Genomic DNA, 24,922 nt, shown 5'->3' with positions numbered 1-24,922 from the left:
AAACAATCATCCCTTCCCCAGTCTCCATCTGAATTAAGTCCCCTGTGCTGGGATAATTCCACGTAATCGCCTCTGGACCCTCGCCAAGCCATTACTGTTCTTCGTAAAATATAAGGCTCAGGACTGAGCGCACCATCACCAGTTAGATCCCAAACCACAGAGTTGCACAGCATAGGAACAGGCTGTTCAGCCCAGCACATCCTAGCCAGCCATCATGTCTAGCTACACTAATCCCACTTGCCCGCATTAACTCCATGTCCCTCTATCCCTGCTCATTCTAGTACCTGTCCAGATGCCCCTTAAAAGCTGTTCCTGTCCCTGCCTCCGCCTCCTCTGGCAGTTCATTCTAGATACCTAGGACTCTTGGTGTGAAACATTTTGCCTGTGGATCCCCTTTAAATAACCTCCCCTCTCGAACTCTAGTTTTAGACATCCCTAACTCTGCCTATCTACCCTGTATGTGACTCGTATATTTAAATACCTCTTTCATCTCATCTCTCAATCTCCTTGTTGCAGGGAAATCAACCCAATCTCTCTTTAGAACTCAAGCCCTCCAAACCAGGTAACATCCTTGGGAACCTTCCTCTAACTCAATCTCATCGTAACTGTAGTGTGGTGATCAGAACACAGTCTCTTGGGGAGTTGATTCCATGCTGATGCTGGGAATGTGCCCCCCTAATGCCCACTCTCGCTCGCTCGCTCCCCGGGAGAGACTGACTTCAACAAAACAATACTTCAAGTGTGGCCTAATCAACATTTTGTAGAACTGTGACATAATTCGTACCTACTTGTAGGCAGCGCCTCCATTGATGAAAGCAAGCATACCATACGCCTTCCCCACCACCCTGTCTACTAGTGTTGCCCCTTTCATGATCTGTGTGTTAATTTTACTACTGCAGTATCCATTCAGACAGAAACCATCACATTAACTGGAAGTCCGACACGAAGGTTGGGCCATCACGAAGCAGCTTCACATTTGTTTGGTGAGACCACACGGGGGCGACCTTTACACTCCGGGTAGCCCGGATCTGGGATGAACTACCAGAAGAAGCTACAGAAACAGATGCAATTATGTCCTTTAAACAACATTTGCACAGATCCATCATTTATTTATTTGCCTCTGTACTCCACAATTTGAGAATTGTAATAGAAAAAAATCACGTGGTTAAAGTGCACATTGTCAGATTTCATTAAAGGTCATTTTTATACATTTTGGTTTCACCATGTAGAAATTACAGCAGTGTTTATACATAGTCCCTTCATTTCAGGGCACCATAATGTTTGGGACACATGGCTTCACAGGTGTTTGTAATTGCTGAGGTGTGTTTAATTGCTTCCTTAATGCAAGTATAAGAGAGCCCTCAGCACCTAGTCTTTCTTCCAGTCTTTCCATCACCTTTGGAAACTTTTATTGCTGTTTATCAACATGAGGACCAAAGTTGTGCCAATGAAAGTCAAAGAAGCCATTATGAGACTGAGAAATAGGAATAAATCAGATAAATAAAACAGATCAGAAACACTTCAGGAGTGGATTTGTCAATGACCACTGACCACAGAAGACTTCATGAACAGAAATACAGAGGCTACACTGCAAGATGCAAACCACTGGTTAGCCGCAAAAATAGGATGGCTGGGTTGCAGTTTGCCAAGAAGTACTTAAAAGAGCAACCACAGTTCTGGAAAAAGGTCTTGTGGACAGATGAGACAAAGATTAACTTATATCAGAGTGATGGCAAGAGCAAAGTATGGAGGAGAGAAGGAACTGCCCAAGATCCAAAGCATACCCACCTCATCTGTGAAACACGGTGGTGGGGGTGTTATGGCCTGGGCATGTATGCATGTATGGCTGCTGAAGGTACTGGCACACTTATCTTCATTGATGACACAACTGCTGATGATAGTAGTATAATGAATTCTGAAGTGTATAGACACATCCTATCTGCTCAAGTTCAAACAAAGGCCTCAAAACTCATTGGCCGGCAGTTCATTCTACAGCAAGATAATAATCCCAAACATACTGCTAAAGCAACAAAAGAGTGTTTCAAAGCTAAAAAATGGTCAATTCTTGAGTGGCCAATCACCCGATCTGAACCCAATTGAGCATGCCTTTTATTTGCTGAAGAGAAAACTAGCCCCCTAAACAAGCATAAGCTAAAGATGGCTGCAATACAGGCCTGGCAGAGCATCACCACAGAAGACACCCAGCAACTGGTGATGTCCATGAATCGCAGACTTCAAGCAGTCATTGCATGCAAAGGACATGCAACAAAATACTAAACATAACTACTTTCATTTACATGACATTGCTGTGTCCCAAACATTATGGTGCGCTGAAATGGGGGGAACTATGTATAAACACTGCTGTAATTTCTACATAGTGAAACCAAAATGTACAAAAATGGCCTTTATTAAAATCTGACAATGTGCACTTTAACCACATGTGATTTTTTTTCGACCACGAATCTCAAATTGTGGAGTACAGAGGCAAATAAATAAATGATGGGTCTTTGTCCCAAACATTATGGAGGGCACTGTACATGGATAGAAAGGGTTTAAAGGCAGATGGATCAAATTCTGGTAAATGGGAGTGTCTCAGAATGCCAACTGGTCGGCATGTCAAAGTGGACCAAAGGGCCTGTTTCCATGCAGTACAGCTCTATGACTGGATAAGTGTTGAAAAGAGATGTGGAAAGACCAAGCAAAGAGAGTTAGGCTTGCAAAGCACAAGCAAAGGTTTGGCTAGCACCAGGCACCATCTATGCAGACACAAGGCACTGCAGATGCTGGAAGTCTTCAACAAAACACAAAGTGCTGGAGGAACTCAGCAGTCAGGCAGCATCTGATTGGGGGGAATGGACAGATAACATTGAGACACTTGAACTAGACTGACCCAATCAAGGGTCTGTCCGGATGAAGAATCCCAAACCGCAACGTCGCCTGTCCATCCCCTCCATGGATGCTGCCTGAACCGCTGAGTTCCTCCACCATTTTGTGTTTTGCTTCAGATTCTGTGTAACCTGTTCATTTTTCACAAGTCATCTCACCATCGTACTACAGCATCCTTCCTCCATCTAACCCGTCACTGAAAGAACTAAACGTTCTTACTCTTCAGCTGAGATTAGTTGATTTAAATTCCCTGTCACACAAACTCACAGTTCCTGTCAAGAGCTGTTGTGAAAATTATTCTTTTCAAACACTGCTCCTTCCTGACCGAAACCAAGAAACTTCCTTAACCTTTCTGTTTGACTTGTATTCTCAAAACCATGATATGCTTGCTGCCGAATGGACTCCATACTGGAGAATTCACAAGGTGGGAGGGGGTGTTGGTGTGAGAGAGGAAAGTGAGAGAGAGAGGAGTGAGTGAGTGAAAGAGATGGAAACAGAGCTAGAGATGACAGTCTCTGGGGGAGTTGATTCCATGCTGATGCTGGGAATGTGCCCCCCTAATGCCCACTCTCGCTCGCTCGCTCCCCGGGAGAGACTGACACCTCTGGGTTCTGCTGTAAGCAGGGCTACAGTTGTCTATGCCGCCAGGAATCGGGTATAGCTGTCCTACCTTTTTTGTGACATGTCTGACTGCAGAAATCGGTTCCTGTGTGAGTAAAGATCAACCAGTTACATTTTGAGCGCAAACAATGCATTAAATTTGATGATACTGCCGATTTTAACTGTAAATAAGCTCTCCGAATATACCCATCAGCTGTGTGAGGAGAGGGGAGTGTGGGATCCTCAGTCCTGGCCTGTGCTTTTAATAATGGGTTTACTGTGTAAGCAATCCTGCCGCCCTGTCCAATTCCCAGCTACAGTGGCAGTGGTGATGGGGATGCTTGCTTGAAGGGTGCTGGATGGGCTCAGTCTGCTGAATGGAACGACAGTGGGGAGAGTGCAGTGGCTCCTGGCCTTGTTGCTCTGGGAGTCCATGAATCACACACACCAGGAGCCACCTGCTCTGCTCCCAAGTCCATCCCTCATCTTTCTTCACAATCTACCCCTTCAGTCCTCTGCTTCACAGATCACCCAACTCCTCTGCCACTCTCTCTGTACATGTTCAGTGATGCCTCTCTCTCTCTCTCACTCACTCTCTCTCTCACTCTCTCACGCTCTCTCTCACTCTCTCTCGCTCTCTCTACGATCCATCACCATTGCTCGCCCACTCACTAATACTCCTTCCCATTTTAATCTGTGAGTTTACCGTGTGAGAATTGTTCTAACCATGTCTGACGGTTTTAACCTCCTCCCAAGGCAGAGAGATGCTGGGCGCTCAAAACCAGCCCCAAAACTGATTGAAAATTTGCCATTACTCTTAATGTGTGTCAATTGTTTTTGTCAAATCCACATTCTCCAGAGATGCTGCCTGACCCGCTGAGTTACTCCAGCACTTTGTGTCTATCTTTGGTGTAAACCAACATCTGCAGTTCCTTGTTCCTTAATCTGGGTTCCCTAGTCGTTCAGGAGAGGGATTGCTGTGTTTTGGGAGAATATTTGTCTGTATATTCCCGTGTACCAGCGAGTGTGAAAGAAACAAAGCCACAAGCAAGGCAGAGGACAGGGCAAGAAAATCTCCACTTGGTACATGCTTTCAAAGAGGTCCCTCTCTCTGATACTGGTGTTTAAGCCATCGTGTGTGTGTGTGTGTGGAATGTCACCGCCTCTGTACGAACGGACAGACAGATGCCCAGAGAGGTAACCTGTGGTGTGGTGATAGTTCAATGAAAACTGGCTGACAGATCCTGAGGAACAGTCTTTGACCCAACCCGCATGGCTCGGTGCCCTTTCAGCATGGTCGTGTTCCCCATTTTCCATACACCTCCTCTCCCCATTATCCAACGTTCATTCACTCCACTTCCCCGGCCCTAGTTTCCACTTACTTTCACTTGCTGTGGCCACATGCCCCATTTGCTACCGCACCACATGGTGCCTACTCTCACCCCCCCTTCCCATTCCTTATTCACTCCCACCCCCCATTCCATGTCCAGTTCACTCCCACTCCCACAGTTCCTCATGCCCTCTCACTTGTGCTCCCTGTGGCCTTATTTCCCACATACTCCTCATGGCCCCAGTCTCCATTCACTCCTGCTCTCCCACTTTCCAATTGTTCATCGAATCCCATTCCACAAGCTGGCCCCTCATCCCCATTCACTCATGCAACCTGTAGCCCTATTCCTCATTTTTATCCACTTCTTGTGGCCATATTCCTCATTCACTTCCATTTGCCATCCCATCCCCTGTTCTCTCCCACCCCACCCCCAATCCCATTCCTTGAGGATACATCCATTGCTTATTCACAGAAAAGATCGTCCACAATGCAGATTATGTCCAGAGAATATGGGAAGCTGTCTGACAATGCATAGGAAATATCCTCATGAATCAAGGGGAGAGAGAGGGGAGAAGAGAAACAGAGGGAGAAACAGAGCAAGAGAGAGAGAAACAGAGCGAGAGAAAGAGAGAGATATCTGTGGAGATGGTGGAATCAGATACAATCACTGCGTTCAAGAGGCATTTCAGCAGAAACAAATAGGCAAGGCATAGAAGCAAACGGTCCTAATGTGGGATTACTGTAGATGGACATGGTGGGCTGAAGGACCTGTTTCTGCGCTATACGACTCTGACTCCACCACAACAAAAAGAAAGTTGTAAGAACAGTCTTCAAGGAAGGCCAAGAGGTGTCACTGTTTATAAATGAAGATTACATAGGATAGTGCAACACAGGGACAAGGCCCTTCAGCCCACCATGTCTGCGCTGACCATGATGCCAATCTTAACTAATGCCACCTGCCTACACATGATCCATATCCCTCCATTCCCTGCATATCCATGTTCCTATCCTACAAGCCTCTTAAACACTACTATGGTATCTGCCTCCACCACCACCCCTGACAGTGTGTTTACCCTCCTGTGTAAAACAAAAACTTGCCTGCACATCTCCTTTAAACTTTTCACCTCTCACCTTAAATATATGCCTTCTCGTCTTTTGACAATTCCACCCTGGGAAAGATTGTTCTACACTATTTAAGCCTCTCATAATTTGATAAACCTAACAGCCTCTGACGCTCCAGGGAAAACAATTCAAGTTCGAGCAACCTCTCCCTGCAGCTGATACCCTTTAATCCGGGCAACATCCTAGTGAGCCTCTCTGAAGTCTCCACATCCTTCCTGCAATGGGACACCAAAAACTGTACACAATAGTCCAAGCACTGCCTAGCCAAATTTACAGCATTCCACATGCGACATCCTGATCAATCAAGAGCAAGTGTGTGATGTGCCTTTTTTACCGCCATATCCAATTGTGTTGTCACTTTCGGGGAGCTATAGACCTGCACCCCAGGATCTCTCTGTAAATCAGTGCTCCTCAGGTCCTGCCATCTACTATGTCCTTCCCTTTTGCACTTGACATCCCAAAATGTGGCACCGCACACTAGTCCAGACTTGACCATCTGCCATTCCTCTGCCCCAGTTTGCCATTGATCTGGACTCTGCTCCCTCCCTATCCAACTTCCAACTCTACGGGGTGTTTTACCATGTACAGGTGCTAAATGAAGGTGCACTGGTATTGACATTTGCTCCTGCTGCCAGTGCAAATATTTTGTGGGCCTTGCTTTAAAGAAGCTGTGTCTTTGAAACGAATCCCATGCATTTATAATGACTGAAAGGTCCAATACCAACAGCAGTCTCCAAACCCTTGGAGTGAGTTACAACCAGTGATATAACAGATCACTGATGGATGGATTTGCTGCCCGCTCCTGCCTGCTCCCTACAGACGCTGTCATGTAACAGGAGACCTCAGTGCAACATTAAAGGCTGGGTAATGTCAGAGACACCCTCGTGAGAGGAGCCAACTTTAACCACCTGTTATTGTACGAGAGAATAACTTTGGCAGATATCGAAATCAGCGAGAGCAGGGAATCACATTCAGCAACACAATATTCTTGTACAAAGTACATGAAAAGATGGAGCCGGGTCTTTGATTGCTCTTCCCAGAGAGGATCTACTATCCTCCAAAACTGTTGCTCTACTCCAGGGATCTCTTCTACATGTAAGCATCGCACCATTTCTCAATGTTCTCATTATATTTGACCCCATTGCAGACACCGGACTTTGTCTATGGAACTGATGCGCTACAATGCTGAGAACTATATTCTGCACTCTGTATCTCCCCTTTGTCCTACCTATTGTATTCGAGTTTGACTTGCTTGTATCTATGTGTAGTATTATCTGATCTGATTGGATGGCATGTATCACAAAGCTTTTCACTGTACCTCGTACACGTAACAATAATAGTCATACAGCGTGATACAGGCTCTTCAGCCCAACTTATCCACGCCAACCAACATGCCCTATCTACACTAGGATCACCTGCCTGCATTTGACCCATATCCCACTAAACCTATCTCACCCAAGTACTTGTCTAAATGTTTCTTAAACGTTGTGATAGTAACTGTCTCAACTACCTCCTCCGGCAGCTTGTTCCATACGCTCACCAACCCTTTGTGTGAAATAATATTGGTGAACCTAAGCTAGGCGGGCACGTGGGTTTGACACGGGGTCCTGGCATGCTCTCCCAGTGGGTGTGGCTCACGGGTCAACTGCGTTTTTGTCCCACCTTCCTTGCTTTAAGCCGGACATCTATCCCCACCACCAGCAACCCCGGACACTTGCCCTTTTGTTGCCATTTGATATACAGCAGACTGCTCAGTGAGGGCACTGAAGAGCAGCCTGATCTCCTGTGCTTTGCCTCAGTGACCAGCGGACGAGGCATGCCCGGAGTGATTCCACCCAACCTGCTCCTGTTCCACTCCCATTCCTCTCACCCTCACCCCGGGACAGGGGTGGATCCTGTGAGCTTCACCTCTCTTCGTGGAGCCCTAGGGCCTCAGACTAGGCGGCGGAAGAACAGGCTCACCTTACCTGTGTATCCTATCTTTTCAAAGCTGAGGAGGTTGAAGATGCTATTATAGAGCTGCATCTCCTTCTTGTGGTTTTGGTCCATCTCGTCCAGGATCTCCATCAGCTCGTTGCCGGTCTTGGTGGGGTGGCCACACTCCCCCTCGTGAGCCGTCAGCTCATGGAAGGGTCCCTGCCACGGGCAGCCGATCCGCTTGTACTTGCACTGCATCACCCTGCACACAGCGGAAAGAGCACCGTTAAACAGCAGCAAGCCCTCCGCTCCCCCAGCCTCATCAACCCACATGCACTTCACCAACAATCAAAGAGTGGGCACCGACTGGCGTAATGAAACAAACACTGCTGACAATTTGCAGTCGTGGAGATTCCCACAAGCAGCAATCACACAATGAGATAATATTTATCTCTTTGGGCAATGCACGAGGGAGAAATTTTGGCTGAATCGTAGAATGTAGAACAGTACAGCACAGCAACAGGCCCTTCAGCCCACAATATCTGTGCCTAACATGATGTCAAGCTAAACTAAGTTCTTCCCGCACGTGATCCCTATCCCTCCATATCCATGTGCCGATCCAAAAGTCTCCTTAAATGCCACCATCGTATCTGCCCCCACCATCACCCCTGGCAGTGTGTTTCAGGCACTCACCACCCCCCCGAGTGAAAAAACCTGCCCCGAACATCTCCTTTAATGTCAAATTAACACAGTAGGATGTTGAGTTCAAGATGAGCGGATAATTGCTCACTTGCACGCCAAAGCAGAAGCTTTGTTCACAACAAGCAATTCAGGGAAGAGCTCTTTCTGGGAATGGGTGTTGTTCAAAGACCAGTGTCCATTGGTGTGGGTGGGCTGCTCACACACTGATGCTATTAGTCCCACCGTGCGGCACGGTGGCGCAGCGGTACACTTGCTGCCTTACAGCGAATGCAGCGCCCGGAGACTCAGGTTCGATCCTGACTATGGGCGCCGTCTGTATGGAGTTTGTACGTTCTCCCCGTGACCTGCGTGGGTTTTCTCCGAGATCTTCGGTTTCCTCCCACACTCCAAAGACGTACAGGTATGTAGGTTAATTGACTGGGTAAATGTAAAAATTGTTCCTAGTGTGTGTAGGATAGTGTTAATGTGCGGGGATCGCTGGGCGGCGCGGACTCGGTGGGCCGAAGGGCCTGTTTCCGCGCTGTATCTCTAAATCAAATCAAATCACCAATTACTTGTTGACTAGTTCAGGCAGTTCCATTTCTCTGCCTTTCCCAATGGCCCTGTACATTATTTTCCCACAAACTGCCTATCCAATTTCCTTTTGAAATTATTTTAAATGGCAGCAGAGCTATTTTTAAGCAATGTCTAATGCAAGAGAGTTGCTGAGTGGTGGGGGGAGGGGGGTTGAGAGTAAATCACACAGCACATTACGAGGAAAAGCCACTACAAAATAAATGCTGCTTGCATTATTAACAAGTATTTCAGCGTTGCATGACATCCTAAATCTTTCACCTGATGAAGCAGTTTTTATTTGCAGTGCGGTCGGTCACTGCTGTAATGTAGCACCGACAGTTCATCTGTGCACAGCAGGAGGTGGCAGCAGCAATGCGGGTAAATGGTCGTTTCCACCTCACCCTTTAATGTAGCAATGGGGCAGCTGGCACAGCTGCTGCCTCACAGCACCAGAGACCCGGGTTCGATCCCGACCTCAGGTGCTGTCTGGGTGGAGTTTGCTACTTCTCCCTGTGTCTCCAAGCTGTACCTTTCAATCCTATTATCATCAGCTATACCGAGATACAGTGAAAAACTTTGTTTTGCGCACCATCCAGGCAGATCAGACCACACCAGAGTACAATTAAATCATACACAAGTACAACAGGTGGTGCAAAGAAAATGGAAACAGTGCAGAATAATGTGCTACAGCTACAAAAAGTGCACATTTTTAAAAGTACAAGGTCCACGATGAGGTAGGTTGGAAGATAGGGAAGATAGGTTGGAAGAAGCTACACCCTAGCTTGTGGCAGGACTGCTTAGTAGCCTGATCACAGCGGGGAAAATACTGCTGCTCAATCTAGTGGTATGGGCTTTCTAGCTTTTGTATCTTCTGCTTGATGCAGAAAAGAAAAGTGGGAATGACCAGGGTGTGAGTGGTCCTTGATTATGTTGGCTGCTTTCCCGAGGCAGCGCAGTGTAGATGGAGAGATGAGATGAGGTGGGTGGGTGGGTGGAAGAGGGAATGATTTGTGTGATGGACTGGGCTGTGTCCACAACTCTTTTTGATTTCAATACTGGCATTCAGTATTGGCAATCTGCCCCAGAGAGACAGCGCTTCTAACAAACCAGTGTGACATTTATGTTTTTAATTTCAATTAACATTAAAACTGTTGATTTGTAAAAGATTCTTTCATTTTCAGGATCTGGGCATTATTGGTAAGGCAAATATTTACTGACCATCCATGGCTACCCTTGAGATGGGTGGGGGTGAGCTGCCTTCTTGAACATCTGCAGTCTCTCTGGTGAAGGTGTTCCACATTAGTTGAGCAGGGAATTCCAGAGCCTCAGCAAGGGTGTATTAGACGATGTGACTAGAGGGTATTGGTACTGGTTTATTATTGTCACCCGTACCGAGATACAGTGAAAAGCTGTGAAACCGGAAGGCGGTGGTGTTCTCATGCTCTTGTTTCCCTTGTGGACTCAGCCCAGACCATCACACAAACCCTTCCATTGACACCATTTACACTCATGCTGCCTTGGCGAACATAATCAAAGATGAGTGTCACCATAGCCACTCCCTCTTCTCCCCTCCCCCTAAGGTACAGAAGTGTGAAAACGCACAGCTCCAGATTCAGGGACAGTTTCTTTCCAGCTGTTCTCGGGCAACTGAACCATCTTACCAACATCTAGAGAGTAGTCCTGACCTACGATCTATCTCATTGGAGACCCTCGGACTATCTGTAATCGGACTTTATCGTGCACTAAACGTGATTCACGTTTAGCCCTCTATCATGTATCTGTACACTACAGAGGGCTCGATTGTAATCATGTATAGTCCTTCTGCTAACTGGTTAGCATGCAACAAAAGCTTTTCACTGTACTTCCATACACGTGACAATAAACTAAACTTAAACTCTTTCCTGGTGACAGAGGTTGTGGGCCCAGCCTGTGTGTAACGGCCCCGCAAATTGTAGGAGGAAATAAATGTTTATTGTGATTTATGGGTGCCTGCCAGTCACTCAGACTACTTGAAACTTGCTGCTCCTGCGTTCACCCAGGTAAGTGGAGAGTATTCCATCATACGCTTGGCTTGTGCCTTGTAGGTGGTGGAAAGACCTTGGTGTGTCAGGGAATACCTGGCCTCTGATCTGGTCTTGTTGCCACGGAACCTATGTGGCTGGCCCAGCTGCATTTCTGATCAATAGTGGGAGATTTAGTTTATACTATTGGTTTTGGGTTAATCCTCATGTGTATAGAGAAACAGTGAGAAGATTTTGTTTGCGTGCTATCCAGTCAAATCAAGTCATGCCGTACATGATCAAGTCATACACAAGTACAACAGGTAGTGCACAGAAAATATAGAATACAAAGTGCAGAATATAGTATTACAGTTACCGAGAAAGTGTAATTTTATTTTTAAAAAGGACAAATCTGCAATGAAATAAGTTGGAAGGTCGGGACTACACCCTAGTTTATGGGAGGACCATTCAGTAATTTGATAATATTGCAGGGCGGCACAGTGCCTCGGTGGTAGAGTTGCTACCTTACAGCGCCAGAGATCCGGGTTCCATCCTAATTGCGGGTGCTGTCTTTACGAAGTACGTACATTCTCCCTGTGACTGTGTGGGTTTTCGCCAGTCTGAAGAAGGGTACCGACCCAAAACGTCACCCATTCTTTCTCTCCAGAGATGCTGCCTGACCCGCTGAGTTACTCCAGTATTTTGTGTCTACCTTCGATTTAAACCAGCATCTGCAGTTCTTTCCTACTAGGTTTGATGGGTAATTGGCTTCAGTGAAATTGTAAATTGTCTCTAGTTTGTAGGACAGTGCTAGTGCGAGTGATCAATAGTTGGTGTGGACTCAAAGAGCCTGTTTTTGCGCTTTATCTCTAAAGTTTAAAGTCACTGAACGGCAAGGATATGCAGTTACACTCTCTTTTGTCAGAGGTTATTCATGCCTGGCACTGTTGTGCATGAATGTTACTCAGCCCTCATCCGCCCATGCCTGACTACTGCCTCAGTCTTGCTGTAGGCAGGCCCAGTCACATCGAGTTTATTGCCAAATGCACGAATACAGTGAGGTGCACGTACAAGGCAAGGGCTGCTTCACTTGCTGAAGGGTTGCCAATGGCATTGAACAATCACAGAACATCCCCACTCCTGACCTGCTGATGGAAGCAGCTGGAGATGGTTGGCCCAGGACTGTGTCGGAGCAACTCCTCGGGCTGGGATAATTGACCTCCAACAACCACAAGTATTGCACAAAGCTAAATAGACATTGCTGTGTAATTGTAAGTTGCACGATTTTAAATCTCTTTGTGCAGGCGGGCAGAATTATTTACGTGGTTACGCAGCTAATTATACACTGCATTTTACGATATGATTTAGGGTTTCCTGTTGGAATATACTTTTAGCTTATGGGCTGGGCATGGCGCACTATCCACCATTTATGTCCATCAATTGCTGACCTGGAAAGACAGGCTTGGACCATCTCTCTGCACTGTTCTGCTCTGCAGAGATGGGTGTTTCTTCACCGGATGGTGTACTCACTACAGGAGTCAGAGCAATACAGCACAGAAACAGGCCCACCCTATCCATGCCAACCCGTTGGTATACCGAGTTACTCCCATTTGCTGGATTTGGCCCTCTAAACCCTTCCTATCCATATATTTGTCCAAATATCTTAATGCCAAGGACAACCACTCAGAGAGAAACAGCTAAAGCTTCCGCTTGAAGATCCTTCATCAGAGCAGGGTCTTTGACATGAAATGTTAACTGCTTCTCTTTCCACAGATGCTGCCGGACCTGCTCAGTGTTTCCGTTGTTTTCTGTTTTTATTTCAGATTCCCAGCAGTTAGTTTTTTAAAATTTTTAAACAGGCCTAATAAGCTGCTGGGGTATAAAATTAAAATTCCATTTAACCTGATCTGGCCAATCTGAACTTGATTGACAAATTCATTCGTCTCATGCAATCAAGTCATTAAATACTTGGGTGATGTAACTGGACTCTGGATAGAATCAAGGAATAATTATGGTGGTCATTTTAAGAAACATTTAGACAGGTACATGGATAGGACAGGTTTAGAGATGTATTCATCCTGTCTAAACCTGTCATATTCCAAACGCAGGCAGGTGGAACTGGTGCAAATGGGGCATGTTGATCAGTGTGGATAAGTTGGTCCGAAGGGTCTCTTTCCCTACTTGGGTAATTCCATCTGCCTCATTTTCCACATAACCCTGACTACTTTTCTTCCTCAAGAACACGCAGTTTCCGTTTAAAGGTTCAGAGTGATAATGCTTCTATACAGGCATGGAATTCCAAATCAGTCACGCACTGCATAAAAAAGTTGTTTCACAAATCCCATGCCCAAAATTTTACATGTGAGCCATTAGTCCTAGAATCGTCCACTAATCATCCAGTTTTGCCGCACACCACCCCACAGTCTGAAGAAAGGTCTCGACCCGAAACGTCACCTATTCCTTTTCTCCAGAGATGTTGTCCGACCTGCTGAGTTACTTCAGCTTTTTGTGTCTGACCCCACAGTATTAACATTGAATTCTCCAATTACATATACATTTATCCCACCATCTCATAGAAAATAGGTGCAGGAGGAGGCCATTCGGCTCTTCGAGCCAGCACCGCCATTCATTGTGATCATGGCTGATCGTCCCCAATCAATAACCCGTGCATGCCTTCTCCCCATATCCCTTGATTCGACTAGCCCCTAGAGCTCTATCTAACTCTCTCTTAAATCCATCCAGTGATTTGGCTTCCACTGGCTGTGGCAGAGAATTCCACAAATTCACAACTCTCTGGGTGAAAACGTTTTTTCTCACCTCAGTTTTAAATGGCCTCCCCTTTATTCTAAGACTGTGGCCCCTGGTTCTGGACTCGCCCAACATTGGGAACATTTTTCCTGCATCTAGCTTGTCCAGTCCTTTTATAATTGTATATGTTTCTATAAGATCCCCTCTCATCCTTCTAAACTCCAGTGAATACAAGCCTAGTCTTTTAAATCTTTCCTCATATGACAGTCCCGCCATCCCGGGGATCAATCTCGTTACCCTACGCTGCACTGCCTCAATTACAAGGATGTCCTTCCTCAAATTAGGAGACCAAAACTGTACCGTCACCCTGTCCCTTCCACTCCTCCTTATGCTTATCTCCCCTTTTATCTCGTTTGTCTCCTTCCACCCACACCACTCCCTCCAGCTTTACATTTCACTCTTATCATATCATATCATATATATACAGCCGGAAACAGGCCTTCTCGGCCCACCAAGTCCGTGCCGCCCAGCTATCCCCGCACATTAACACTATCCTACACCCACTAGGGACAATTTTTACCTTTACCCAGCCAATTAACCTACATACCTGTACGTCTTTGGATGTATGTCTTCTTTCCTGATGACACCATTCTTGTCTTCCTTTTCACCTCAAGCCTTTGTCACTTATTCTATCCATCAGACAATCAACCCTGACCCCCTCCCCCTTATCTGTATCCACCTATCACTTCTCGGACTTTTTCTTTTCCCCCCTCCTCCATCAGTATGAATCTTGATCTTCCACAGATGCTGCCTGAGATGAGTTGCTCCAGTGCTTTGTGTTTTCATGATTCATCCTGTCTAAACCCGTCATATGTTTCGCTCAGACAACGAGAGCAGAAGAAATCCCTTCGGCCCAGGGTTCCATACTGGCCATCTATACTAATCCATTTTCCAGTATTCTTTTACGTTGTGAGCGTTAACACGATGAAGCTGCAACGCCCAATAGCAAGAGCAGCACGCAACAGGCAGAGCCAAGTAAAAGGAGCTCCAGTGCCTTTCCACAAGGCTCTGTGAATGGTGGTGGACAAGTCTACAGTTCCCGGTAGGGGACGACTCCAACACTCCCATTCCCAACAATCATGTCATGCCATGTGAATGTCAGAGAACGCCATCTGCCTTCAACCAAAAGCTCAGAGTGGATGATTCATCTTGGCTTCCTCCCGAGATCGCTCCCCTAACACAGGATCCTGGGTTCGGCTCATTCATTCAAGGTCCTGGTGCCACTAAGAGGGGTGGGTGCCAGGGGAAGCCTGCCTATGCTGTCCCAATCATTCTAGCTCCAAAGCCGGTTTGGAATGTACGATACTTTTCAGTATTGAAGCGAAAATAGTAACCCGAGGAGCAGTATTTTTCACTCAGAATGTGGTGCTTATATGGAATGATCTGCTAGTGGAGGTAGCTGAGGCACGCACAATAACAATCTTTAAATGACACTTGCTCAGGTACATGGATAGGTTTTGCTAAAGGGATCAGGGGGTATGGAGAGAAGGCAGGTACAGGCTACTGAGCTGGATGATCAGCCATGATCATATTGAATGGCGGTGCAGGCTCAAAGGGCCGAATGGCCTACTCCTGCACCTATCTTCTATGTTTCTATGTTTAGAGGGATATGGGCCAAATGGGATTAGCATAAGTGGGGCAGCTTGGTCAATAAGGATGAGTTGAACCTGTTTCCGTGTTACCTGACTCTATTACACCAAAACAGGCCCATAACTAAATAGAATATTCACTTTTAGATTCCAAAGCAGGTGTTTCTGCTCTAAGAGGCTGGATCATCTGGGAAAATAAGCACACAGAGGTTATTACCTTCCCCAACTTTGATCATCCATCATGTGCCTCTAGAACCAAAATGACCATTATGCAATGTGTAGGAAGGAACAGCAAATGCTGGGTTAAACTGAAGATACACAAAAATCTGGAGTAACTCAGTGGGACAGGCAGCATCTCTAGAGAGAAGGAATGGGTGACTTATCAGGTCGAGCCCCTTCTTCAGACTGAAAGTCACCGGAAAGGGAAACAACAAACCTCACTTCCCGACCATTATACAATACTTTATGTAGAAAGCCTGCCAAAGTTTAACGTTTGTAAATTGTCCTGGAGAACCTAAGACATTTTTAAATGCAAAGTTGCAGAAAATTAAATGTCCATTTTTTTTTTTTAAAAGGGTCAATTTCATGTCACCTTGACAACAATGTGCAGCATCTGAACAATGGAAAAACTTGCCAGCCGTTTTCGGGGAGCATTAACAAAATCAAAGGCCTTGACCCGCCTCAGATGTGGCTGCCACTGGTGCAGTCATTAAGTTTCTGATGAATAATTCTGGGGGCAATGTACTCATTCTCTGGATGTTTTCAAGAGAGAGTTAGATAGAGTTCTTAATGATAGTGGAGTCAGGGGGTATGGGGAGAAGGCAGGAGCGGGGTACTGATTGTGGATGATCAGCCATGATCACATTGAATGGCGGTGCTGGCTCAAAGGGTCGAATGGCCTCCTCCTGCACCTATTGTCTATTGATAGATGGCCAGGAGGTACAGGAGTCTGAAAACTCACTTCCAAATTCAGGAAGAGGTTTTTTTGACAATCATCAGGCTCTTGAATGTTACAGGTACCAACTAAACTGCACGCCATCTGAAGAAGGGCCTCAACCGGAAACGTCACCGAGCCATGTTCTCCAGAGTTGCTGGATGATCTACCGAGTTACTCCAGCACTTTGTGTCCTTTTACGCACTACCTTGATTGCACTAGTGACTTCGGGCTTTTGTTTTGCATTAATATTGTATTTTTAAATTTATTCGTGTCATCACACAACTGTTTGCCAATAGCGAGCAAATTTTAGTGCCACGTCGTTGGCCTCTGCAAGATCCTTTACAGTGCGTGTGTCATGCAGCATGTCACAGCTCAGGAGATGTCCCATAGTCTGGAGGCCCCGTCCACACTCACAGTCTGCCGCATCTTCAGTACATCCCCACTTCAGCATGTTCGATTTTGCTCCTCCCTATATTGTGGTTTTTAAACATTTGTTAAACTTCTGTTTTGGGTTATCTCCGAGTACTGTGTTTACAGCCTTGCTATGCCGCTGCAAGTAAGAATTTCAACGTTTCATTTCTGTGCCCACAAGCATCTTTTGGAGAATTGTGTGCAGTTCTGGTCACCTGTTGGAGGAAGGATGTGGAGGCTTTGGAGAGGGTGCAGAGGAGGTTTACCAGGCTGCATGGATTCGAGGGGATTAGCTACAGGGAGAGGTTGGACAAGCTTGGATTGCTTTCTCTGGGATGTCTGAAGTTGAGGGGAGACCTGATGGAAGTATATAAAATTACAAGAGGCTTAGATAGGAAAGACAGAGTATTTTCCCCAGGGCAGCAATGTCAAAGACCTGAGGGCATAGCTTAAAGGTGAGAGGGGCAAAGTTTCTAGTTGTGTGCAAGGCACGTTTTTGTATGTACACTAAAGTGGTTGGTGCCTGGAATGCGCTGCCAAGGGTGGCTTTTAAGGCAGATACAACAGCAGCATTTAGGTGGTTCTAGATAGGCACATGGATGTGCAAGGAATGGAGGGATATGGATCATATGCAGGCAGAGGAGATGAGTTGAACGGCATCATGTTCAGTGCAGACAATGTTGGCCAAAGAGCCTGTTCCTCGCGGTTCAGACTCGCCAGCCGCCAGCCGCTTTTGCGGGGTGGAAGAGTCTGTGTACCACCTGTACATGGAGTGTGTGAGTCTGTGTTCCACGTGTACATGGAGTGTGTGAGTCTGTGTTCCACGTGTACATGGAGTGTGTGAGTATGTGTTCCACGTGTACATGGAGTGTGTGAGTCTGTGTTCCACGTGTACATGGTGTGTCTGTGTACCACGTGTACATGGAGTGTGTGTCTGTGTTCCACGTGTACATGGACTGTGTCAGTCTGTGTACCACGTGTACATGGAGTGTGTGAGTCTGTGTACCACGTGTACATGGAGTGTGTGAGTCTGTGTACCACGTGTACATGGAGTGTGTGAGGTTGCAGCCCCTGTTCCAATATCTAAAGGGGCTGCTCCTTGCCTTCTGGCTGCACTTCACACCCACCACCCTCATCTTTGGACACCCTGTGCGTAGGGGAGAGGGTAGAGCTGAGGATGTCCTGGTTGGGTTGCTCCTGGGCCTGGCCAAGCTGGCCATCCGTGAGTCACGGCGCCAGGGGGAAGAGGGCTCTGCCCGAGCCGGCTGCCTGCCCCTTTTCCAGGGTTACGTCCGCGCCCGGGTGGTGTTGGAGAGGGACCACGCGCTGTCCACAGGCACCCTGGGGGATTTCCGGGACCGCTGGGCACCGCGTTCAATGCATGCTGGATAGGGATTGCAATATAGTTATGTAATAGTTTCATTTGGTATATTTGTTTGTATTGTATTCTGGTAGTGGGTTCTGTTTTGTTTTATTGCATTGTAAATATTATTTTTAAATAATTTAATAATTTTTTTGATATACAAAAAAAAGAGCCTGTTCCTGCACTGTTCAACGTCCAATGCTAAGATAGTGGGAACTGAAGGCTGCTCTAAGGGCAATTGTGGGGCTAAGTCCAGTTACACTGATCAAAACCAAGTAAAGACCACAAGGTTTATACTTTGGTGAAACTGATGGGGTTTTGCAGCAGTCCACCAGCTCTTTGGTCACTGTTAGTAATACCAATTTAATATATAATGCAAGCTTAATACACAAAACCAATTTTCAAATAAAAAATAAGAGCTTCATATATTTTAACTGAATTAAAATTCCCCAACTGGCATGGGGTGTGAAGTGAGCTCAGAGCCTCTGGATTATTCCAAGGCACAATTGTTGGTCATCAATTTACAAGTGACAGGAGAAGAATTAGGCCACTCGGCCCATCAAGTTACTCCCCCATTCAATCATGGCTGATCTATGTGTGGGAAGGAACTGCAGATGCTGGTTTAAATCGAAGGTAGACACAAAATGTTGGAGTAACTCAGGGGGACAGGCAGCATCTTTGGAGAGAAGGGATGGATGACGTTTCAGGTTGAGACCCTTCTTCAGGGGAAAGAAGAACGAGAGATATAGACGGTGATGTGCAGACATACAAAGAGTAGTGTCGGAGAGCAGGAGGAATCACAGAGGGGGAAGCAGTGAGAGAGCTGATCTATCTTTCCCTCTCAACCCCATTCTCCTGCCTTCTCCGCATAACAGTCCTACAACAGGAACTCTGTAGACAGTAGAACTCTCGGTCATTCTGTAGAAAGAAACATGCACTTTATACCGTTCACACAAACCATGGTTCCACACCTCCTTCCACCCTCTCAGGATGTTGCAAAATAGGTTTCAATTACGTATTTTCAAGAAGTCGTTATTGCTGTGGGAAATGCTGGAGTTGATCTACCATCAAGCACCCACAAAAGGCAATGTACTTTGCTGTTGCCAGATGCGAGTTAATTATAGGCCCGAGTATCAGCTCAATGTATCTGGTAAACAAGTCTGAAGGGCAGTGCTCGTTGAGTGCTGTATTGGAGTACCAACCAACATGCGCACAAGTTGGAACCCAACACCACGCCATCCCAATTCATAGGGAAACAAGCTAAAGCTGAGACACCGCCAGCATCTTGAGCGTTTTAACAGCTGACACATTTACTACAGGCGTGAACATTTGGTATGACAAAATACAATTTCATATCCTGAAATCTGTATATTTTCAGTACATTGATACAACAGCCAAGGCAGTACACCAACTCCTCCACTTCCCAAGGAGACGGAAGACATTCAGCATGTCTCAAACGACTCTTACAAACTTCGACCGATGCAGCATTGAAAGCATCCTGGTAGACACAAAATACTGGAGTCACTCAGCGGGTCAGGCAGCATTTCGGGAGAGAAGGAATGGGTAACGTTTCGGGTCGAGACCCTTCTTCAGACTGATGTCAGGGGAGGGGGTGGGACCCGCCCCCTCCTCTGACGGTCTCGACCCGAAACGTCACCCATTCCTTCTCTCCCAAGATGCTGCCTGACCCGCTGAGTGACTCCGGCATTTTGTGTCTTCCTTCGATTTTAACCAGCATCTGCGGTTTTCTTCCTACACATAGAAAGCATGTTGTCGGGTTGCATCACAGTTTGGTTTGGGAAACAGTTCGCAAAAAGAGCGCGCAAATCCCTGTACACAAATCTATCAATACACCCTCTGATTCAGGGATTACAATACCATTATCAAGACAAACACTTTCAGCATTTTTCCCTCAATCGGATCCTCTCTAGTTTGATGAGCGATTGTCCTGTTTTCAAGTCTGTAGTAAAAAAAGTGATTGTTTGACAAGACTGGGAAGTCACACCTGAAATCACATCCATGGACTGGAAAAAATATATAAATGTAGTATACTTCAATGGACTGAACACATTACAGCTGGACATGTGTAGGAAGGAACTGCAGATGCTGGTTTAAACCGTCAAAAAGCTGGAGTAACTCAGTGGGTCAGACAGCATCCTAGGAGAACTTGGATAGGCGACCCTATTTTGTGTTGGGACCCTTCTTCAGGGATGGTGCCTGACCTGCTGAGTTACTCCAGTACTCCTTTTTGTTAAAGTTCTTTGTTTCTAATCCATTTTTCTGCTGTTGGCCAAGTGATCAACAGTGGCCAGGATTCATTCTTCAAAAGTAGCATCTATGGGATTTTTTTCTACCCCACCCGAACCAGCAGATCCATTTACTCGGCTTCAGGTATGGGTGACGCTGACCTGACCAGCATTCTTACCCATCCCAATCACCCAGCAAAGATGCTGGTGCCACCGCCATGAGGTGTTGTGGACTTTTGGGTGAAGGTGCACTGACAATGCGGAGATTTAATCCAGCCATGAAGAAGGGACAGTAATATATATTCATATCAGACAGGGCTTTGGATTAACAGCTCGTGCAAACATCGCATAGCACTCCAAGGGCGAAATTAAAGTACTGGAGACACAAGGCACTGCAGGTGCTGCAATCTGGATCAAAACACAAAATGCTGGAGGAACTCAGCATGTCAGGCAGCATCTGCGGAGGGAGATAGACAGAAGGCGTATCAGGTCGGGACCCTTCTTCAGACTGAAGCAGTGTCCCATCCTGAAATGTTGTCTGTACTTCCCCTCCACAGATGCTTCCTGGCCCGCTGAGTTCCTCCATCTGTTTATTTCACCCTCTTCTGTGCCAACTCCATCCTCAGTACAACAAGATAAAGACACAACATTTTGGAATAACTCAGCGGCTCAGGCAGTATCTCTGGAGAAAATGTTCATTTTTTCCCCCCAGAGATGCTTCCTGACCCGCTGAGTTTCTCCACAGATGCTGCGTAACCCACTGAGTTACTCCAGCAGTTTGTATCTATCTTTGATATAAACCAGCATCTGCAATTCGTTTTTATTCCATCCTCAGTCGAGCCAACTTAAAGCAAAAAGCTGGAGGTACTGCATATCTGAGGTGAAAACGGCCAATCGAAATGTTCAGCTTGTCATGCACCATCTGTGAAGAAAGAAACAGGCTTCTTTCATTAGACATCAGAGATACAGTGTGGAAACAGGCCCTTCAGCCGACTGAGTCCGTGCCGACCAGCGATCACACGGGTACACTAGCACTATCCCACACACTAGGGACAATTTACATTTTACAGAAGCCAATTAATCTACAAACCTATACATCTTTGGAGTGTGGGAAGAAACCGGAGCACCCTGAGAAAACCCATGTAGTCACAGGGGGAACCTACAAACTCTGTACAGACAACACCTATGGTCATGTTCAAACCTGGGTCTCTGGCGCTGTAAGGAAGCAACTCTACCGATGGGCCACTGTGCCACCCTTTTCAGATCAGTAGACAGCTCTGATGAGCTATGAACCTAGTTCTCCCTCGACTAACACTGGCTGACCTGTTGATTTCCCCTGAACAGAATATACCCAATAGAAATATATTAAATTATGAGAGTCATAGATAAGGTAAAGAGTCAGAATCTTTATCACAGAGTAAAAATGTCATAGACTAGAAGTCACAGCTTTAATGTCAGAGGGGGAAAAGTTTTAAGACTATGTGTGGGGCAAGTTTTGTTTTGAGTGGTGGGTGCTGGGAACGTGCTGCCAGGCATGGTGGTGATATCAGAAAAGAGTGCTGGATTCAGGACAAGGGGTCATCAGTTGGCAGCGAGGACTCCTTAGTCTGAAGGGTCACATCCCAAAATGTCACCAATCCAGCCAGAAATGTTGTGTGACCCGCTGACATACTGACATTCCCGCACTTTGTGTCAGCCCAGGGTGGTGTTGGAAGCAGATATGATAATGGCATTTAAGAAGCTTTTAGATGGTCACATTGCTATTCAGGGAATGAGGTCTATGGATCACTTGGAGGCAGAGGATATTAGTTTAACCTGGCATCATGTTCAGTATAGACATTGTGGGCCTCTTCCTGTGCTGTACTATTCTTAGTTTTGAAAAGGACTTGCTCGAGGCAAAAATTAGGACAAGGAAAAGAAAATGGACCGCTCCACCAGTGTGGGATGCTGTCTGGCATACTCAATGCCTCATCCCATGGAGGCATGCATATCAAGTGCATTCTCCACTACCCCCTCCTCCTGTATCACCATACTCACTGACCTATGGAAGCACCCAGAGGATCTTCAGTAGGTCAATGCTTCCTATCCCCCTGCCATTTGCCCCATACATGTCCTCCAGAATCTGACATCCCAAAGTGCATGGCCTCACCCTTGCCCAAATTCAATTGTATTCTGCAACTGCCCCTCCAAACCTTCCAGCTGATCAATATCTCACTGGGGGCTTAAGGAAACATTTGTCACTACACTCTGCAAGTCCTCAGCAAACCTAATCAGACTACCTACATTCTCACGTCATCTACAGTGCCCTCCATAATGTTTGGGACAAAGACCCATCATTTATTTATTTGCCTCTGTAATAGAAAAAAAAAATCACGTGTGGTTAAAGTGCACAATGTCAGATTTTATTAAAGGCCATTTTTATACATTTTGGTTTCACCATGCAGAAATTACAGCTGTGTTGATACATCGTCCCCCCATTTCAGGGCAGCATAATGTTTGGGACACATGGCTTCACAGGTGTTTGTAATTGCTCAGGTGTGTTTTTTAAATGCCTCCTTAATGCAGGTATAAGAGAGCCCTCAGCGCCTAGTCTTTCCTCCAGTCTTTCCTCATGTTGACAAACAGCAATAAAGGTTTCCAAAGGTGATGACCTTTGGAAACTTTTATTGCTGTTTATCAACATGAGGACCAAAGTTGTGCCAATGAAAGTCAAAGAAGCCATTATGAGACAGAGAAACAGAATAAAACTGTTAGAGACATCAGCCGAACCTTAGGCTTACCAAAATCAACCGTTTGGAACATCATTAAGAAGAAAGAGAGCACTGGTGAGCTTACTAATCACAAAGGGACTGGCAGGCCAAGACAGACCTCCACAGCTGATGACAGAAGAATTCTCTCTATAATAAAGAAAAATCCCCAAACACCTGTCCGACAGATCAGAAATACTCTTCATGAATCAGGTGTGGATTTGTCAATGACCACTGTCCGCAGAAGACTTCATGAACAGAAATACAGAGGCTACAGTGCAAGATGCAAACCACCGGTTTGCTGCAAAAATAGGATGGGCAGGTTGCAGTTTGCCAAGAAGTACTTAAAAGAGCAACCACAGTTCTGGAAAAGGGTCTTGTGGAGAGATGAGACGAAGATTAACTTATATCAGAGTGATGGCAAGAGCAAAGTAAGCAGGAGAGAAGGAACTGCCCAAGATCCAAAGCATACCACCACATCTGTGAAACACGGTGGTGGGGGTGTTATGGCCTGGGCATGTATGGCTGCTGAAGGTACTGGCTCACTTATCTTTATTGATGATACAACTGCTGATGGTAGTAGCATAATGAATTCTGAAGTGTATAGACACATCCTAACTGCTCAAGTTCAAACAAATGCCTCAAAACTCATTGGCTGGCGGTTCATTCTACAGCAAGACAATGATCCTTAACATATTGCTAAAGCAACAAAGGAGATTTTCAAAGCTAAAAAATGGTCAATTCTTGAGTGGCCAAGTCAATCACCCAATTGAGCATGACTTTAAATGCTGAAGAGAAAACTGAAGGGTTCTAGCCCCGAAAACAAGCATAAGCTAAAGATGGCTGCAATACAGGCCTGACAGAGCATCACCACAGAAGACACCCAGCAACTGGTGATGTCCATGAATCGCATGCAAAGGATATGCAACAAAATACTAAACATGACTACTTTCATTTATGCTGTGTCCCAAACATTATGGTGCCCTGAAATGGGGGTCTATGTATAAACACTGCTGTAATTTCTACATGGTGAAACCAAAATGTATAAAAATGGCCTTTATTAAAATCTGACAATGTGCACTTTAACCACGTGTGATTTTTTCTATTACAAATCTCAAATTGTGGAGTACAGAGGCAAATAAATAAATGATGGGTCTTTATCCCAAACATTATGGGGGGCATTGTATATATTCCCAAGTTCCCAGCCCCGATGCCAATGATATACCACTTGTGCAGACTTCCAGTCAAAAGGGCGGCATGATGGTGTAGCGGTAGAGCTACTGCCTTACAGCGCCAGAGACACGTGTTCCAACCTGACTACAGGTGCTTGTTGTACGTTCTCCCCATGACCTGCGTGGGTTTTCTCCGAGATCTTCGGTTTCCTCCCACTCTCCAAAGACGTACAGGTTTGTTGGTTAATTGGCTTGGTGTAAATGTAAAATTGTGCCTAGTGTGTGTAGCGTAGTGTTAAATGTGCGGGGATCGCTGGTCGGTGCGGACTCGGTGGGCAGAAGGGCCTGTTTCCGCGCTGAATCTCTTAACTAAAGAAAAAAGCCCTCTGGCTCCCATCACCAAGCCAATTATGGGTCCAGTTTGCCAACCTACCTCATGCCTAATCTTCTGGACCAGCCTAGCACAGGGAACCTCAGTACAAGCATTACAGAAGTCCATGTAAAGCGCGTCTACCACAACAACCTGATCAATTTTCT

General features: G+C 46.0%; 1 protein-coding gene across 2 annotated transcripts in view; it reads right to left on the bottom strand.

Moving 5' to 3' along the window:
- The window catches only part of zftraf1 (zinc finger TRAF-type containing 1), a 116,935-nt gene that overhangs the window by 9,035 nt on the left and 82,978 nt on the right, over positions 1-24,922 (bottom strand). The window contains exons 3-4 of one of the 2 annotated variants that reach the window (XM_078425736.1): positions 7,906-8,117; positions 3,557-3,592 (exon numbers count right to left, since the gene is read on the bottom strand). In XM_078425736.1, the coding sequence (XP_078281862.1) occupies positions 3,557-3,592; positions 7,906-8,117 (248 nt within the window). The remainder of the gene's footprint in view (positions 1-3,556; positions 3,593-7,905; positions 8,118-24,922) is intronic. The other variant, XM_078425746.1, reaches the window with a different exon arrangement.

Source organism: Rhinoraja longicauda, chromosome 2 (genome assembly GCF_053455715.1).
Source record: "Rhinoraja longicauda isolate Sanriku21f chromosome 2, sRhiLon1.1, whole genome shotgun sequence".
Classification (NCBI taxonomy): domain Eukaryota; kingdom Metazoa; phylum Chordata; class Chondrichthyes; order Rajiformes; family Arhynchobatidae; genus Rhinoraja; species Rhinoraja longicauda.
The sequence above is the reverse complement of the archived record's forward strand: the minus strand, read 5'-3'. Positions and strand labels throughout refer to the sequence as shown.